At 48.8% G+C, this 18725-nt stretch overlaps 1 protein-coding gene across 1 annotated transcript; it reads left to right on the forward strand.

Moving 5' to 3' along the window:
- The first annotated feature begins 2095 nt into the window (after positions 1-2095).
- Positions 2096-16524, forward strand: CFAP20 (cilia and flagella associated protein 20). The gene is made up of 6 exons (XM_080644469.1): positions 2096-2441; positions 11846-11925; positions 13995-14106; positions 14814-15002; positions 15305-15415; positions 16123-16524. Exons 1-6 carry the CDS (start codon positions 2358-2360, stop codon positions 16126-16128), a joined length of 582 nt encoding a protein of 193 aa, XP_080500595.1. The 5' UTR covers positions 2096-2357; the 3' UTR covers positions 16129-16524.
- The last annotated feature ends 2201 nt before the right edge of the window (positions 16525-18725 follow it).

The following is an 18725-nucleotide window of genomic DNA, read 5'->3' on the forward strand; positions in this document are numbered from 1 at the left end:
AATAATCAGAAACTTTCCCTCATTTGACATGGATTACTGATAAGGGTTTGCTGTAATCTCTTGGTGTATTTTGACACCCCACCACGATGTCATATTCCATCCAAACGACAGGACTGTGATTTGTTCATGCTCAGAGATTGTGGGCTGGGCACAGGACTGGATGCTACCTCTGTTATGGTTCGACCCAGACTTCAGGCTAACAAACTAAACCCCTTCTTGTAGTCATGGGGTTCTCAAGACCACCCTTATCTTGCACTTCCTGCAATTACTTTACCTTTTCTGCAACTTTTTATGGCCTGATATGTATCAGTTGAGCTTCTGTGCCTACTGCCCAGATTGCAATTTTGCTGCCTCAATAGGTTCTGCTTTTTTCATTTATTACTTTAAAAAACTGGCTTGTATAATTATTGCAGGAAGCAACTTATTAGCAAGATTTTCCTTGTGTCTTGCCCTTACGCATCTTCATGCTGATGAAGAGAAAACGATCTTGAGGAAGTAATGCTTCTTTTGTTCCTTTGAGTGACATCTGTAGTTTTAGGTTATTTCAGTCTACATTACTTTTGAAATGAAGATAATGTCAAAGTGAACATTTGGCTCTAGTTTGTTCGTTCATTCATTCATTCATTTATTGTGTGCCTGCCATGATGGCGGTGCTGCATCTGGAAGAAGCATGCCAAGATCAAGTCTACAATAGGAGCAAAACATGTTCACTGAACACTAATTCATGTTCTCCAACGCTTCCATCAAATAATCTTTACTGTAGCCAAGGCTTGTGATCACAATAAATTGTGAACCCTAACAGAAGGAAGAACTGAACACAGTTCATGTGGACACTCCCTGAGGATGAGTCCCGTTAGGAGAAGCAAGCACTTTCATTTCCCCCATCAGCTTGCTCATTGATGGGCTGGCTATCTGTTCAGGGCACGTAAGCCCGTTTCTCCCTAGGATATTTTGAGAAATTTAATAACAATCAAGGGATAAATTGTTCACTGGCCTAAAGTATACAGAGTCCCCAGAAATAATTCAAAAATACAATCCATGTATCTCCCCCCCCCCCCGCCCGCCATCCCCCTCCACCAATGTCCGGAAATTCTGGCTCAGTTGTTCACGGGGTTGCTGTGAGGATTAAATGATTTAATAAAGGCTAAGGCGCTTAGTATAGTGCCTGACACATAACAAATACTCAGTTGATATTAGCTATTATTAGCTATTATGAGGATGAAGTTAGCTGCAAACTTCCTGTCAGCCACAATACCCAGCACAGGCCTGGGCACGGAGTATATATAATATTTAGGTAGATGCTCAGTGACTGATCTCCACCATTTCAGATATCTTCCCCACACGAAATACCATAGCTTATTTTATGTCTTTTTTTTTTTTAACTGTGCTGAGTATTGATTTTTTTTTTTTACAAAAACATCAGCTGTTATTCAACTCAACCAACTCGATTTTATTTTGTTTCATTTTATTAAGTTCTGCTTTTATCTGAATGTTCAGGTTTTCTTGTTTGCTAATAATAATAATGCATTTAAGGCGATATATTTTCCTCAGAGTATTGCTTTGACTGCATCCCACATATCCATGTATATGTGGTGTACTCATAGCAACCCTGTTAACAATTAAAGCAATGAAGCAATGGCGCTTAGTACAGTTACTGCTCAGTACAGGTTAGCTGCTTTAACCTTAGCTCGTACTCAGCCAACAAGCTTACTTGGCATCGCAGGATTCCAGGTAAGCACCGCATCCCAAGCGCCTTTCTCCACTTTTCTTTTGCGTTTGTAACTCCTCGCTCCTCAGGGGGCGGGGCCTTGTGCTCACGCCCTCTGACCCCACCCCCTCCAGGTTCCCATGACACCACGCAAGTGTCGAAAACACATTCTATATAGTCACGTCTCCTTACGCTTCCAAAAGCTCTGAGATGACGATGGAGAAAAATAGTCCCTTGGCAAAGGAGTTCTCTTCACGAGGAGGCGGAACTAGGGCGGGGCTTAAGGGCGGAAGGAACAGGAAGTCCGTGATCCCCACGACGGGATTGGCTCCGCGCTCCAAGGGGGCGGGCTCAAGTGGGCGGAGGAATCCACGTCGAGCTACGGCTGTCTCGTCGCCTCCATTTAAGGCAGGGAGCGCGGCGCGGGCGGCAGTTGCTGTGGTTTCCGTCCTGGGCTGGCTTAGTTCTTGTGAGAGCAGAAACTCCCGGACGTGGCGTCTCGAGTCCAGGTGTAGGTGGCTGTCAACCCCGAGGTCAGTCACTCAGCGTCCCTTGTTCGTACCAGGGCCGGCCTCCCTGTTTCACCTTCGCCACTTGGGGTCCGTATCCAGGTCGCTCCGGCGCGGCCGAGGAGAAGGCCGCCTGCGAGATGTTCAAGAACACGTTCCAGAGCGGCTTCCTCTCCATCCTCTACAGCATCGGCAGCAAGCCGCTGCAGATCTGGGACAAGAAGGTAAGGGGCTGGGGGCGGCGGGGCGGGCTGCAGGGGGGCGGGTAGTTGTGTCGAGTTGGGGCCTGGGGGAGGCCAGGCCGGGGGGTGGGGCGTCGTGTAAGCAGCCGGGGGTCCATATGGGTGGGAGTGGCTGGGGTCTAAGTGTCCAGGGGCCGAGGTGTGTGGTTAGGTCAGTGGTTCCTCGCCGCAGACATGACTTGGTCAGTCCATTCCTCAGAGCTTGGGTGCCCCCATCTAAACACGGCGGAGTCGGTAGTGCCTCTCACGGCACGAAAGGCATACACTTGTTGGCGGTTGTTTTGGAAACGTACAGATGAAAGCAGCCGCTGTTCACGGATTTCACAAATATTTACTGATACCCTGCCTGGTGCCAGGCGGTGTGCTGGGCGCCAGACACGGAGCCTTTGTTCCAGAACCAGTTCTGTTTGGGCTTCATTCTCTTGTCCCCCCCCCCCCCCCCCCCCCCGCCTTCTACTGATTCCAAACAGGTCGGACTGTGGCACCTGCTCCACACACGGGGTGACTGGGGGTCTGTGCCCTGCCTCCCCTCAGTGCCTGACTTCTCCAGCAGGGAAATGTCAGAGTGGTGATCCAGTCTGGTCTGCATGAATCAGCTCGGAGCCCCGTCCCAGCCGCCTCGTCTGTCTTCAGGCATCCACAGGATGGCCCTGTCCCTGAGCCCAGGAGGCGATGGCCCGTCCACTCTTGGGAGATGTGGAGTGGGGGTGTGTGCGTCTGGCAGCCTGAGAGTCGGTCTGCATTTTGTTACCTTGATATTTCATGTCTCATGCAAATTCCCTAACAGTCAGCTGCTAGCTGTACCCTTTTCTTAAGAGAAGTTAAGGTTGGCACTTAGGATCTAACTGCCGCTCTCCTCAGGGGAGAACGAATGTGGAATAATCTGAGTAAGAAGTTTATTGGTGATGAAGCCAAGAACTTTGGATTTCATCTCAGGACGACCTTTCTGTCTTCCTTTACCCGCCAGTGAGCATTTCGGGCCGCATAGAGATGGGGAGGGAACGTGGACCGCCTTCTGCCTGTTACCATGGGGAGTCCTGCATTCTGCAAGCAGCTTCCAGGTGGCGGGCTCACAATGTCCTTTTTATAAGGTAGTTGGAAGACTGGAATATAAGGAGTTTGGGGCCTTATGTGTAAGTGGGGCATCGGACCAGCGCTGCCCTTCCACAGTGATGCGATCCGGTCGAGAGCTGATGCCCTGAGTGTTGCACAGGAAAGCAGTTCCTTAATCTTTTCCCTACGTCGCTAAGGTTTTCAGTTGCATGCTTTTGTTCTCATTGGAATAAAACATCATCCACTCTGCGAAGAGCACCCGCAGCGAGGGTCCCAGGAAGCTGTGAGAACTTTGTAAGGCTTCTCTGCTGTGGCTTGACTTAGTTACGGGGAGAGTGGCCTTGTGTGCCCGTTGAACTTGGAATTGTAACCAAGTGCCAGTATCAGGCAACGGAGATAGAAAATGGGACGTGATGGAGGAGGAGAGGTTTTCAGGGCAGGTCAGAACTTACACTGAGAGAATTCAGTGCTCGGGACCTCAGCTGTTCTGGGAAGTGAAACTTGGATTAGAGTTGCCCATTTTAACCCTTCTGGGCTTGATCTTCTGTAGTTATTTTTCTAATGCAGCTTTTTGACTAGTCAACATGTTTACACATGAAACATAGAAGCAAAGTAACCATGGCGCACCGTGTCCCTTAACAACGCCACTAGAGGTCGGATGGTACCCTAATGACATAAACACATGTGAAAACATTGTTAGATCAACTGGTAGAGTACATGGAGTAAATTTTGGCAAAGAAAACTGTAAAAGAACACACATTTTAAGCAAAATTCTTCCCCTGGGGCAGTGGTCTGCAAACTGCGGCTCGGGAGCCTCGGTTTGCCGCTCTGTTGACTGATGAGTTTGCCGACCACTGCCCTGGGGCAAGGGAAGGAAAGGGAGAAAAAGAGAAAGTTTGGGGCCAGATTCACAGGCTTCGTTGTATGTGTGCCTTTTCTCGGCTATACTATAAAGTCCTCAGCAAGTGTTGGGAATCCAGTTTGGTCCAGGGAACCCTGGGAATTGATATACTTATCAAAGATTTATTGAACAACAGCCAGGTGACAGGCATTGTGTAGATTTGAGGAGATACAGAATTCGAGAAGTATTTTCCCTGCTGGGCATGAGGGCAAAACTTGATGGAGATAAGAAAGGACTGTTCACATTGATCAAGAAATGACCCTGGCCCTAGCCAGTTTGGGTCCATGGTTAGAGTGTTGGCCCTCCGACTGTAGGGTCTCTGGTTTGATTCCAGTCAAGGGCACATACCTCGGTTGTAGGCTCCATCCCCGGCCCGGGTTGGGGTGTGTGCAGGAGGCAACAAATGGATGTTTCTCTTACATCGATGTTTCTCTCTCTGTGTCTCTCCCCCTCCCTTCCTCTAAAAATCAATGGAAAAAATATCCTCAGGAGAGGATTAACAACAACAAAATGATCCCAACCTTTCCCAATAGGTACATCATATTGGCTCTCAGTGCATATTTTCTTTTCTTTTTTTAATATATTTTATTGATTTTTTTTTTTTACAGAGAGGAAGGGAGAGGGATAGAGAGTTAGAAACATCAATGAGAGAGAAACATCGATCAGCTGCCTCCCGCACACCTCCTACTGGGGATGTGTCCGCAACCAAGGTACATGCCCTTGACCGGAATCGAACCTGGGACCCTTCAATCTGCAGGCCAGCGCTCTATCCACTGAGCCAAACCGGTTAGGGCTCTCAGTGCATATTTTCAATTATTATTATTTCACAAAATTTTACTATTTTCCTTCCCAAGTTTATGGGGAGAGAATTCCTATGCTGCTACTCTTTGAGGTTCACAGCCCCTCTCCCCTTCTCATCCTTCAAATCTCAATTTAAACATTATTTTATTGAGAGCTTAAGTAAGGTATCTCCCTCTAGACTACAAGTTCCTAAAGGGGAGGAATAGTCTGACCTTGAAACCCCAGTGCTGGAGTGTGATGAGGCACCTTGGATTTGTGGCCTGGCTCTGTCTCAGGTCCTCTGCTGTGTGACCTTGGGCAAGTGCTTAACTACTCAGTTCTCTCATCTTACAGTAATGCCACCTCTCTCTCGTGGTTATGGAGATTAAATGAAGATGTATATGAAATGCTTAGCAACAGAGTTATGGCATACAGTATTAAATAGGGCAGGAAACTAAGGGGTTTGCACAAGAGTAAAAAGGTTTACATTTGAGCTCAGTATTCAGATGCTGAGGAAGAGGAAGCCCAGACTTCTGAAATTAGAATATGTAATTTAATCATTTTACCATGGCTTTCCCAGTCCAAAACCCTTAGCATGGACTCTAGTGCCTGCTTACCTAGTTCTCCAGGCTCACCTGCCCTGGGCTCCCGTCTACTGAACCTACTGAACTGAAAGGAGTCCTGTTCTCTCTCACCTTCATTCAAGCTTTTGTATTTGCTGGTCCCTCTGCTGGGACCTGTGCCTCCACCTCTACTTTAGTCTCTAGGTCACAGCTTACAAGCACTCCCTTGGGTTAATTTCCATCCCCTTGCAGAATTTCTCCTTCCTTTTCATCATACGCAATCACACTTGATTTTTAAAAAAATTTTAATGTATTGTTTTGAGAGAGAGAGAGAAACATTGATTTGTTGTTCCACTTATTTATGCATTCTTCCATTGCTTTTTAAAAAATATACTTTTATTGATTTCAGAGAGGAAGGGAGAGAGAGAGATAGAAACATCAATGATGAGAGAGAATCATTGACTGGATGCCTCCTGCACGCCCCCCACTGGGGATTGAGCCCATAACCCAGCATGTGCCCTTGACTGGAATTGAACCCGGGACCCCTCAGTCCACAGGTTTACACTCTATCCCCTGAGCCAAACCAGCTAGGGCACTTCCATTGCTTCTTGTATGTGCCTGACCAGAGATCGATCCCAGAATCCTGGTGTATCGGGATGATGCTCTACTGAGCTACCCGGCCAGGACCCTCAATCACACTGGAAATTAGCTTCTTAAGATCTGTATTCCTGGCTAGATTGGAAGCTTTCTAATAAGCTTTGTAATTTTTCAATACAAGAGTTTAGGAGAAATTAGGGGTTTCTTAAGGTTTCCTTAATTTCTGGGCCTAGTAAGTATTGCATTGATTAAAGGACTCCTGTGTGTACTGTAAACTTTACTTCTGGTTTGTAAAGAAAATACCAGGAGGTTTTGTTCCCACATATTGCCTGTGTAAAACATCATTCTCAGTCCTTACTGGTAATATCCTAAAAGCCTATTAGGTGAGAATGTTAATTCATACAGGCTTCTCCGTCTATCTCCTCTCACCTCGGCTCTCTCTCAGCTGCTGCTCCTCCCCTATTCTCAAGCTAAATATTAGGACCAGAGTTTCTGTGGCTGTTGCTGGATGGTATTAGATTCCCATTTCCTGTTCCTAATTTAAAAAGTGAACCAAGTCTCCAGAAAAAAGCTCCCACGCCCCAGCTTGTAATGAGTGAATCTTGTTGGTCCATGTTAAACTGATGCAATTTCCAGTAGTAGAATTGACAGCATTTGGTCATGAAGGTAGGGAAACTTTTTTTTTTCAGATTCTCCCTGGGTCAGTCTGATGGTGTTCTTCATTGTTCTGAGTAATAGCTTTTCCTATAATTGGCGAAGACCTGGTTTTAGTTACACTTGCCCCGTGGAGGCGCTGTTACAAAGATACTGGTTAACAGTGCCCACCGCTGCCCTTACTTGAGCTAAGGGTTTGCTGTAGGCGCCCTGAGTTGCCTGGCTGCTGTCTGGATTGCCCCTGCGAAGTGACCCACTGGAGCCTGGGAAGCCAAGGCCTTGCGTCAGAGCTATGCCCAACTCTCCCCACAGAGGGCTCCCTCTGTCCATTTTCGGAGGGAGCCCAGCCCCTAACAGAGCTGGTTTTGCTGATGACTTACTGTAAATTGGAACATGTGTCATTAAGACTAGGATACCAGATGGCTGGGGGCTCAGCTGTCTGCCAGGATAAGTGGGTGGAACCAGGAAAAAAAAGAAAAAGAAATGGGTGGGGGGTAGGAAATGGAAACCACTCCTGTGTTATTTTTAACGCACCTGTAGAAATATAGAACGTTGGCCAGCTTCCTCCCAGTAGTATTTCCCCCTCAGCTTGACCCTCGTCCCTGGGGCTTAAGTCAGTGTTGCTTATTAGTTGCCCCAGCAACAATGGAAAGCCTGGGAGAGTGATTGCAAGAAGGGCTTGATGGTGCCCTTCCTGGTGGCCGCAGAGGCTGAGAACCACTTTGACTTGCAGTTGTCAGTTGCCTGGGTTCTGAGGCTCCTAAAGTACCTCCAGCTCAGAGCTTGGGGAGTTCATGAACTTGGAACAAATGTAAGGTTGGCTTTATTTATTTACTTATTTATTTGGGGGGAATAAAACACGTGTAGGCCACACTTTAATAGTGGGAATGTGTTATGAAATAAAAAAGAATTAATGTCACAAATAATTGGCACTTTCTAATTTAGAGAGGGAAGTAAAAGAAAACCTGCTTCCACCATGAGCAGTAAATGCTGACCGGTTCCTCTTATCTTCATTTCAAAGCCAGCCTGCCTAGCGACCTCTGAACTGCAAGGGGCTAAGGAAAGGAAGTTGATGCTTTCTGAGGCCTTGTGTCTTGTTATCGGTGTTTGTCAGAAGCTGGACTGAGGAGGGGGTTGCTTCCTGGAAGACCTTGCAATATACAGGAGCTAGATTGCCAGGGGGGTTAGAAGCTTGCCCCACACGCCTTCCCCTTTCCATTCTAGTTTTAGAGCCTAGAGAAGAGGGTTGGGAGGTTTGCACCCTCTAAGTGCTCATATCTCTGATTAATTGCACCTCCATCAACCTCCACTCTTCCCTGCCCCCCCCCATGAATTTGTATTTGCAGCCCTTGAACTTAAAGGGAAAAAAATCATAGTTCACAACAGATCAACTTAATTGGATTTCATAGCGCTGGCAGCTTGGGATGTGGGAGCACTGTGTCTCTCTCTTCTTTGAGGCCTGAGCTTGCTCCTTGGGCAGAACTCTACTTAGCTTGTCTCACCACCCGCCAGGCTAAAACTCCAGAGACTGATAGGCATTCCTTCAGCAAAGCTGCCTGGTCCCTCTGAGTTCTCTTGTTCGGGGGCCACATTAATTCATTTTGTAAGAAGTGAGTTTGGCAGTGTGGCTGTTGCTGTGTGGCTGAAAGAAAGGTCTCTCTAGGAAGTCATTGAAAGTCGCACTAAAAGCTGTGTCCCGGGCAGCAGCAGAGGATGCCCATACAGATGCCCATACAGAGTCTGTCTGGGCTTCCAGCCTGCGGCTTCTTCTTTTTAAAAAAAAATATATTTTATTGATTTTTTTACAGAGAGGAAGGGAGAGGGTTAGAGAGTTAGAAACATCGATGAGAGGGAAACATTGATCAGCTGCTTCCTGCACACCCCCTACTGGGGATGTGCCCGCAACCAAGGTACATGCCCTTGACCAGAATCGAACCCGGGACCTTTCAGTCCGCAGGTCGACTCTCTATCTACTGAGCCAAACCAGTTAGGGCTATATATATTTCTTTATTGATTTCAGAGAGGAATGGAGAATGAGAGACAGAAACATCAGAGAGAATCATTGATCGGTTGCCTCCTGCACACCCCCTACTGGGGATTGAGCCCGCAAACCAGGCATGTGCCTTTGGCCAGAATCGAACCCAGGACCCTTCACTCCACAGGCCGACGCTCTATCCACTGAGCCAAACTGGCTAGGGCCAGCCTGCGGCTTCTGCACCCAGTGTAAGGCATTGTTTTCTTCTGGGGAAACCCGAATAGTCAGCTTTGCTCGAGTGAAGTTGCCTGCTGGAAACGGAGATGGATAGAGGCAGCTTCCCTAATGCTCCTGCCCGGTGCTCACTCCTGCCCTGTGCTCCCGCCCTGTGAAGCCTGGCTAGGCTTTCTGGAGCTGAGGGACGGCCTGAAAGGCCGTGGGGATGTAAGATCTGAGGCCAGTGCTTTCAAACGACTTGGATAAATTGCAACAATTTGCACTTTAGCAGTAGTAGCCCATGGGCACTAAATACTTAATCCTTTAATTTAATCATCTGTTTGAATATTGCCTTAGTACCTTGTAAGGAAAGAATGAAGCTAGATTACAGGGAATAATTAGCGGTATGTTACAGAATTGGTGTTTGCATCTTGTTGGAATACTGCCAGCTCTTATCAGCACGTGATTTGGGAATAGTTTCCTAACTAAGTCCTCCTTCACCACCACGGCCTGCTTTTCCCCAGCAGCTGTGGGCCAGCAACTAGAGGACCATCACCACTTGGATAGGAGGGTTCCTGTGGGGAATGAGGTGGGCAGTGGTGGCATATGCTACACAGATCCAAGCCTTTGTGCTCTTAATCTCCCTTGGAAAGCGGCCTAGAATCCGAAGCAGGAGGGCATTGGATGTCAGCAGCTTTGTTTGAGAACCACTTCAATGTGACGTTTGTGTCTTGAGAACCAAGAAATGCCACATTGGCAGAGATCTGGGGCCCGTCCACCCAGCAGTCTGTCTCTGACAGTGGGCACCAAAAGGTGATTTGTGGGAAAGCATTCCCGCTGGCAGCCTCCTGGGCTCTGTGGTGTGATGTACCCAGGATCTCTGGCTTCCTGTTAATAGTCCATGGTGGATATGTTATCCAGGAATGTTTTAAAATCCTTCTTGAAACTATTCATATGTGCCAGCTCTTAGCGTGACAAAGTCCAGAAGTCAGCAAATATTTGAGTGCTTACTGTATGCCTAGCACAGTACTAAGCATTGTAGAAGATACAAATGATGCTTAATACTTGGTCCCTACCCCTGAGTTTACACTTCTTTGAGAAGATAAGACTCAGTTGCAACTTGTAGAAAAAGATGGCCAGTGATATCAAATGTCACCTGAGGAACGCCAAGCACACCACGAGTGGATCAAGTTCACAGTAACAGAGCTCAGAGACTGATGTTTAAAAATAGGATGACATATTATTAATAACCTATGTTGAAAAAGACAACTATTAGCCCTAGCTGGTTTGGTTCTGTGGTTAGATCGTTGGCCCGTGGACTGAAGGGTCAGGGGTTCAATTCTGGTGAAGGGCATGTACATGGGTTGCAGGTTCCATGCCCAGCTCTGGTCTGGGCACTTACGGAGGCAACCAATCAATGTGTCTGTCTCACATTGATGTTTCTATCTGTCTCTCCTCCTCCATTCCACTCTCTCAAAATCAATGGGAAAAAAATATCTGCAAGTGAGGATTAACAAAAAAGAAAGAAAAATACAACTATCAGACAGACTGGACACTGTTCTCTCCCTTATGTGAATCTACTGGGAAGCCAAATGAACAATCATTGAATTCGACGAACAGCCCAACACAGCCCATCTTCACTGTTCCTAGAAAAACACCACATTTGTCTTTCTGATGAGTCCTTCTCTAAAGCTGGTTGATCCTTTTCATGTGTTAATATATTCAACCCTAGCAGTCCAGCCCTGTCTCTGAGGTATCTTTGCACATCTCTGCTCTGTCCATATTAGGTGCTTAAGAGATGCTTGAAGGTAATTCTTCTTTCCTAAATATTTTTGAGAGGAGGCACCTGTATAGAATATTGATTCCTTCCCCTCATATACCTCCTACATATGCAGCAAAAAATACAAAACAACGTAGGATGAAGAGCTGAATTGTGTAGTGGGGGCTCTTTAAGCCAGGAAAACAAGTCAGAGAGGTCAGTGTGGGCTGGAAATGCTAATGAAGGCGTCTGTGTGGGGCACAGATGGGACTTGAGTTCATACTTGAAAAAGTAGAAACTAAGGGAAGAGAAGATAAGGAAGCATGAAGTAGGAGTAAACCTGGGGGAGTAGCACTCTCATGTTCTGGTTGCCCCTCCTCAGTGACGCTCAGCACCTGGCCTTTCTGCAGCGTGGGGCAGTGGCTGGCCTGGTCGGCAGTCCTGACCCTCTGACTTAGGAGCGGGCATCTGCACTCCTGGGTGTCGATGTCCACATGTGTAAAAGGGAAACAATGCCACCTGCCTTGTGATTTTTGCTGTTGCTGTGGGAAGGATTAAGTGAGAGAATGTATAGGAATGTTCTAATGCATAGTAGGAGCTCATTAAATGTTAGCTGAATGAATGGAGTTGATTTCTTTGGGAAGAAATTTATCCTGATTTATAGGTTGCTGAGTTCCCTGTGATTCCTGTGGTGGTTGATGGGACCCTGCATAGCAGTAATAGCATGGTTTACTTACACATAAGCTTCAACATAGCATGTCACAAATTTCCGTGTTATCCCCCTCTGGGCCACTGTGGTTTTCTTTAAATGGTCCCATTCAGCCTTCAGAATCTTAAAGTCGTTGCCAAATATTTCAGTACTAACCAGTTTAATTTTCTTCCCTATAGGTGCGGAATGGTCACATCAAAAGAATCACTGATAATGACATCCAGTCCCTGGTGCTAGAGATTGAAGGAACAAATGTCAGGTAGGTTGAACTCTGTTTTCCTAGAGATACTGTACTCCAAAGAGACGGTACCTCATGGAGGTGAAAGGCACAGGCTGTCTGGTCAGGCCACCTGGTGTGAATCCAGCTCTGCTACTTAGAGTTTACCTTGGCAAGTTCCTCAGTCTCCTTGGCCTTAGTTTCCTCATCTGTAAAATGGGGATAATAACAGTACATCTTTCCTGAAGGGTTATTGTGCAGATTAAATGAGTGAATGTGGATAAAACACTTAGAATCTGCTTAGCACATGTTAAGTGCTGGGCAAGTATTAGATATCCTCCTATCTAATAAAAGAGTAATATACAAATTGACTACCTCCGCTACACCCACAAATCACGCCCACCAGCCAATCAGGAGCGAGTATGCAAATTAACCCAACCAAGATGGCTGCGGCCACGGAGCGAGCAGGAGGCTTGGGTTTCCCTGGCAATGGAGGAAGCCAAGGTTCCTGCACACCCTGGCCTGTCATGGACTCCACTCAAGGCTACAAAGTTTCAATTATAGAAGATAAATAAATCCCAACAAAAATGGCTGTGGCTACGGGGCGAACAGGAGGCTTGGGTTTCCCTGGCGATGGAGGAAGCCAAGTTCCTGGCTGGCCCAGGCCTCCGCTGAAGGCTACAAAGTTTCAATTATAAAAGATAAATAAATCCCAGATACCAGGGCCTCCACTTGGGTCACCGGGGGGCGTGGCCGGCCTGCAAACCACCACAGGCCCCTCGCCCAGGCTGCCCCACGCCCCAAGGGAACCCCCACCCTGATCCAGGACACCCTTCAGGGCAAACCAGCTGGCCTCTACCCATGCACCAGGCCTCTATCCTATCTAATAAAAGAGTAATATGCAAATTGACCATCACTCCAATACACAAGATGGCTGCCCCCATGTGGTCAAAGATGGCTGCCCCCATGTGGACACAAGATGGCCAGCAGGGGAGGGCAATTGGGAGGGGCCAGGCCTCCAAGGGAGGGCAGTTGGGGGCGATCAAGCCTGCAGGGGAGGGCAGTTAGGGGTGACCAGGCTGGCAAAGGAGGAAAGTTGGGGACAACCGGGCCTGCAGGGAAGGGCAGTTGGAGGGGACCCAGGCCTGCAAGGGAGAGCAGTTGGGGGGGACCAGGCCTGCAGGGGAGGGCAGTTAGGGGCAATCAGGCTGGCAGGGGGATGGTTAGGGGGTGATCAGGCTGGCAGGCAGGAGCGGTTGGGGGCAATCAGGAAGGCAGGCAGGCGAGCAGTTGGGAGCCAGCAGTCCTGGATTGTGAGAGGGATGTCCAACTGTTCGTTTAGGCCTGATCCTACCGGGATCGGGCCTAAATGGGCAGTCGGACATCCCTCGAGGGGTCCCAGATTTGGAGAGGGTGCAGGCTGGGCTGAGGGCACCCCCCCGTGCATGAATTTCATGCACCGGGCCTCTAGTTATTAATATTTAACCAAGGTATGTGTGTGTTGGGGGTGGCCACTGTAGGTTTTGGTGCCAAAATGGTCTTAGTTTTGGCTTTCTATCATTTGCTGATTCTCTTGGATCAGAAGAGATCTTCTCTCACTGGAAGGACTTCCTCAGATCCACTGGTCTGGTTTTGCTTTTCAGGTATTTTATTGTTGGTGTCTAGTCCTGTGTTGAGCTTTTGTTTCAGAGTCCAGCATTTTTTTTAATTTTTTATTACTCAAGAATATGTTCTTATTTTTTTAGAGAGAGAGGAAGGGGGAGAGAGAGAGAGAAACAACGATGTGAGAAAGAAACATCAATCAGTGGCTTCCTGTATAAGCCCTGATTGGGGATCGAACCTGCAAACCAAATATGTTCCCTAACCAGAACCTGAACCTTCAACCCTTTGGTGTACGGGATAATGCTCTAACCAACTGAGCCACTTGGCCAGGGCCAGAGTCCAGCTTTTTTAAAGCATTAGCTGACTTAAGGGTTGAGGGCTTCATTGGCTGATGTATCTGGAACTTGTAGATCTCCCTTTCGATTTATCCCCTTGGGCCGTGGGTTGTTGCTGTGCATACACAGAGGAAAAGATCAGTAGTGTGTTTATTGGCATTTCCTTCTCTACAGCACCACATACATCACGTGTCCTGCAGACCCAAAGAAGACATTGGGAATTAAACTTCCATTCCTTGTTATGATTATTAAAAACCTGAAGAAATATTTTACTTTTGAAGTACAGGTAAGTGTGTGCACATGAATGTATGTATTCTTGGCTGTGCCAGAGAGGTGTGCCATCAGCCTGCAGGAAAATGTCTTCTTTTCTGCCTGTGCAGTAAACTTGATTCAGCCCTTATTATTTTGACATAAACTTGGTATTAGTAATCATAATTTAATGCCGAATTTTTGAAGAAACAGTAAATTTAATCATAGCGATAAGATTTCAAAACTTAAGGGTTAGAGTAGTGTTCATTTGGGGAGTAACCATTTAAATACTGGGTTATTGTTGGTCTCTATTCTAGTGGCTGCCTCCTGCACGACCCTACGGGGGATCAAGCCTGTAACTGGGCATGTGCCCTGATTGGGAATTGAACCATGACCTCCTGGTTCATGGGTCCACGCTCAACCACTAAGCAACACCGGCCATGCTATTTCTAGTATTTTTTATTTTCAAAGGGAAGAATGTTTATGAAGTCATTCTATGGCCTGAGAGCCTGGTGGGTGGGTGTGTCATATGTCATAAGCAGCTGGTGTTGTCTTGGCAACAAATAAGATAAACTTGCTCCTTCCAGGCCATCTGCATCCAGTGTGACCTGTGTCTGGACTGTTTATCCTCCCTTGGGCCTCAGCCTTGGGAATCAGTGCTGTGGAAGTTCAGGTCCTTGCCTTACGCAGATTGCTAGCTTCTTCCAGGGCGGAGGGAGCGTGACTCTTGTCTCCATTTCACAGGTACTAGATGACAAAAATGTGCGTCGGCGATTTCGGGCAAGTAACTACCAGAGCACCACCCGGGTCAAACCCTTCATCTGCACCATGCCCATGAGGCTGGATGACGGCTGGAACCAGATTCAGTTCAACCTGTCCGACTTCACTCGGCGGGCATACGGCACCAACTACATCGAGACCCTGAGAGTGCAGGTGCCAGGCCCTTTTCCATATGGAGCCCAATGGGACGGGGGATGCTCTGTCACTGGCTTGGGTCCCATGGGACAGAAGAGTGGGTTTCTGGATCAGGCCCCCAAGTGCAGGGGGTTCTGCTTAGAGATAGCGGGAGAATATGGCAAGCAAATCCCCTCTTGTCAGAATCCACCCCAGGCCAAGCAGGAGACGCCAAGGGAATGACCTTCGACAGCACCGTGGGGTGGGGGAGCTCTAGGAGGACCGGGAGATGAGGAAGGACAGTCACGTTGAGTTTCTCAAAATAAGCCTGGCGTCCACAGATCCACGCCAACTGCCGCATCCGCAGGGTTTACTTCTCAGACAGACTGTACTCAGAAGATGAACTGCCAGCGGAGTTCAAACTCTACCTCCCAGTTCAGAACAAGGGGAAGGTAAGCAACCGGGACTCCGAGGAAGGCCAGGCGGTGGGTCGGGAGGCTGTGTCCTGGAAAGGGCTCTGCCCTGGGTCGGCTGCACGGCCTCTCTGCGTTGACATGGAGAATGGGGTGCCTTTCCATTGTAAGACCTAAGTCTTCCCCACCGTCAGCACTGAGTCAGGAATGAGCCTGGGAAGGGTTCTGCTGGTCTTCTCCCTCCACAGGTGATCCTGCCCCTCCTGGGGGTTTGGGGTGCAGGGAGTCATAGACACCCATCAAACCTGTATTTTAAAAATCCTCACTGGAGGATATTTTTTCCATTGATTTTTTAGAGAGAGTGAAAAGGAGGGAGGAGGGAATGGGGAGAGGGGAAGAATCATCGATGTGAGAGAGCCACATCAATTGGTTGCCTCCCGCACATGCCCGACCAGTGCTGGGGATTAAACCGCAACTGAGGTACGTGCTTTTGACTGGGAATTGAACCCTTGACCCTTTGATCCACAGGCTGACACTCTAACCACTGAGAAAACTGGCCAGGGCCCATTGAACCTCTTTCTCAGCCCGTTGCTCTCTCCTCTGACATGATGGCAGCGCTGCCTGCCTGCTGCTGCTGACGCGTGCGTTTCCTGCAGCTCAGCATCCTCCGTGCCAGAGCTAGGGGATCAGGGCACTGACCATCAATTTCTGATAACTTGAACTGATGCCTCTTTTTTCCCCTTCAGCAATAACTGGAATGCAACTCAAGGGATAGACCCTGGACCCGACTCTTAGTTTTAAAGGAAACTATCTGGAGGACAATGCAGAAAAACAAATATTTCTATTAGTTCACTGTGCTGTGGTTCTTTTGTCTACTCCTTGGTGTCCCTTGTCGCGGACACAGTGACCATGCCGTACGTAATGCATCGTAAGTACAGTGGGGATGCGGGGCTCCTGGCGTTTATCCCGCTGCCACCCCAGCGCGCGGCAGATACCTTACCACGAGCTTACAGAATTAAAGGTGTCCATTTCAGACCAAAATCTCTTTCTACGGTTTGTTCTTTGTTTTATATATTATCTAAATATATGTATATGCTTGTAATACTCATAATCTGGAAATGAATAAAATGTTATATTCTTGGTTTGTACATTTGTTCTTAGTTGTGTCTTTTTTAATGGTGACATTTCTCTTTTCTTTGTGGTATGAAAATAGAACTCTTTCCAAAGACCGGCCCATGCATTCGTGCTGTGCAGTAGCTGGCAGTGAGCGCTTAGAACAAGACTGATCTGTAGATACTGACTTGGAACAACTTTCAAGATGAACAAGTGGAAAAACCCAGGAATGGTGCAGGACTAAGAGAGGCATCTTCTTGGGCTTGGGTCCTGAGTCACTGAAGACCAAGCACATCTAGTCCGATTGCCTCTCTTCCAGCCGGTGCGGCACCACCTCTCTTCCCAGGTTCCACAGGAAGTACCCGCCTGACTTAGGGGCTTCGGGGGAAGTGGCTTCTTTAAGCACAAATCACGTCAGAGAACTGAAACCTCCTACCACTTGCCCACTCACACTTACTCTGGGGCATGCTCGCTTAGACAAGTAATCTAATTTACGGAAGGGTTTAAACCCTTCAGCTACAGCTCTACATGTGGATCATGCCTGGGGAAGCAGTTTGGGCGTAGACAAGAGCACATGTAGATGTACCTAGATGACCTTGAAGGACACACAACTAGCACAGTGATTACATCTGGAGAGAATGGTTACGGAATCCCACAGATGCTTTGTTGTACACTAAAGAATATTTTTGGAAAGGTGACATTTATGTAATAGAAATGTGGAAGTCTAAAGGAACGAAGGGCCATCCTAGGCACCGCCTCCGCGTTCTCCCTTCCACAGGAGAGGCTGGGGTGGTGGGCGGAGCCGCTTCGGCTTTGATGAGCGGTGAAAGCACGCAGTGCCAGTCGGCATTGATTACTGCCTTCTGAGAAGTTAAATGGTGAGGGCACCCTGCTCCAGGTCCTCCTCTGAGTCTGCTCCGGGCCGGCACGGCCAAGTCTCCGAGGAGGCAGGGGCTGCAGGAGGGGAGGGTGGACGAAGGTGCCCCTCTCTCCCTCATGACTCGGTTCCATTTCCCCTCAGTCGTCCGCTGCCTGGCACGTAAGTGGCTCAGCCCATACTACTCGGCCCTTTGTCTCCTGCTAGCACCCAGTCTGGAGCCCCTTCCCCCTGGGGCCGCCCTCTCCTTTGAGAGCCACCGGCCGTTCATCAGCCCAGGTGACTGCTCTTTCCGGGCCAACCCCGTCACATCTGAATGTTGTCCGATTCTCCGTCCTTCCATTCCTGTCTTAGACTCCGTGTGTCTCCGGAACTTTCTGGGTTTCAAGGGGAGCCTCAGAAAAGAGTGGGGGGAGGGGGGGTCTGGGACTTCACAGATCCGCTTGTCTCTGACCACTGTGGAGTGAGGTCTTCCTTCCCATCTGGAGTCTGTTCTGGAATGAAAGATGCTTTTGTGGAGCCAGAAAGCGGGTTAACTTCTCTCCGTTTGGTGCCGGGTGTCAGAGAAGTGCCCTGGAGCCCCGAGAAAGACAGTAACGCGCTCTCCTCCACACAGAGCCCCCTTCACCGCACTAGCCAGACTGCATGGCCATTACCTCACCGCCCTCTCCGGGGTGGAAGGCAGCAGCTGTTGCCTTTCCAGATGCTTCTCATAGCCATCCGAGAGGAAGTGAGGGGGCGTCAGGGTGATGCCATGAATTATCTAAGCTGGCCCTGGGCCAGCGTGCATGGTGGCACCAGCGGCTGCCCAGCCCCTGGCCCTTGGCTCCCAGCTCACCAGGAAGATGACTGGTGAGGCCACGGGAGGGGGAGGGAAGGACAGGCTGAGGGGCCAGAGGCCTCCACGTGGAGCGGGGGCCAGAGGGACCTCAGACTGGAAGCTGGAGTGGGCAGGTGCCATAAACAGCTCCCAGCAGTCATGGCGCTTTAGAGGAACCACCTTCCCAGCGAGAGTGACAGGTGCGCAGCCACTCCCAACAGGGCTCGTTTTGGGGGAGGGCAGACCCACCAGGGCTCCTATTTGCCACTGGCCCCTGGGCTGCCTCCCTGCAGCCAGGCCAGCCCCTGCCTGGGCATCTGGAGGAGACAAGTGAGCACCAGAGAACCCGAGCGGGTTTCCCTGGCACCTCAGCAGCTGGAGCCAAAGCCTTGGGGTCGGAACTCGCTGGAAAAGGCCTTGGATCTCTCCTCTGAGCCCCCTCTCGCCCTGATGAGGACACCATCCCAGAGAGGTACGGGCTACCCCCTAAGAGTGGCAGGGGCAGAATGAGGACCCGGATCCCACGATGGGAGTCAGAT

The sequence above is a fragment of the Plecotus auritus genome (assembly GCF_963455305.1).
Source record: "Plecotus auritus genome assembly, chromosome: 10".
In the NCBI taxonomy this organism is placed as follows: Eukaryota; Metazoa; Chordata; class Mammalia; order Chiroptera; family Vespertilionidae; genus Plecotus; species Plecotus auritus.

What these genes read in the sequence shown, in the direction of transcription:
- CFAP20 (XM_080644469.1), top strand. Translation starts at nt 2,358, where the DNA reads ATGTTCAAGAACACGTTCCAGAGCGGCTTCCTCTCCATCCTCTACAGC. An exon ending in ATTGAAGGAACAAATGTCAG is followed by an intron (nt 11,926 to 13,994) that starts GTAGGTTGAACT and finishes CCTTCTCTACAG; the next exon opens with CACCACATACATCACGTGTC. An exon ending in TCGAGACCCTGAGAGTGCAG is followed by an intron (nt 15,003 to 15,304) that starts GTGCCAGGCCCT and finishes TGGCGTCCACAG; the next exon opens with ATCCACGCCAACTGCCGCAT.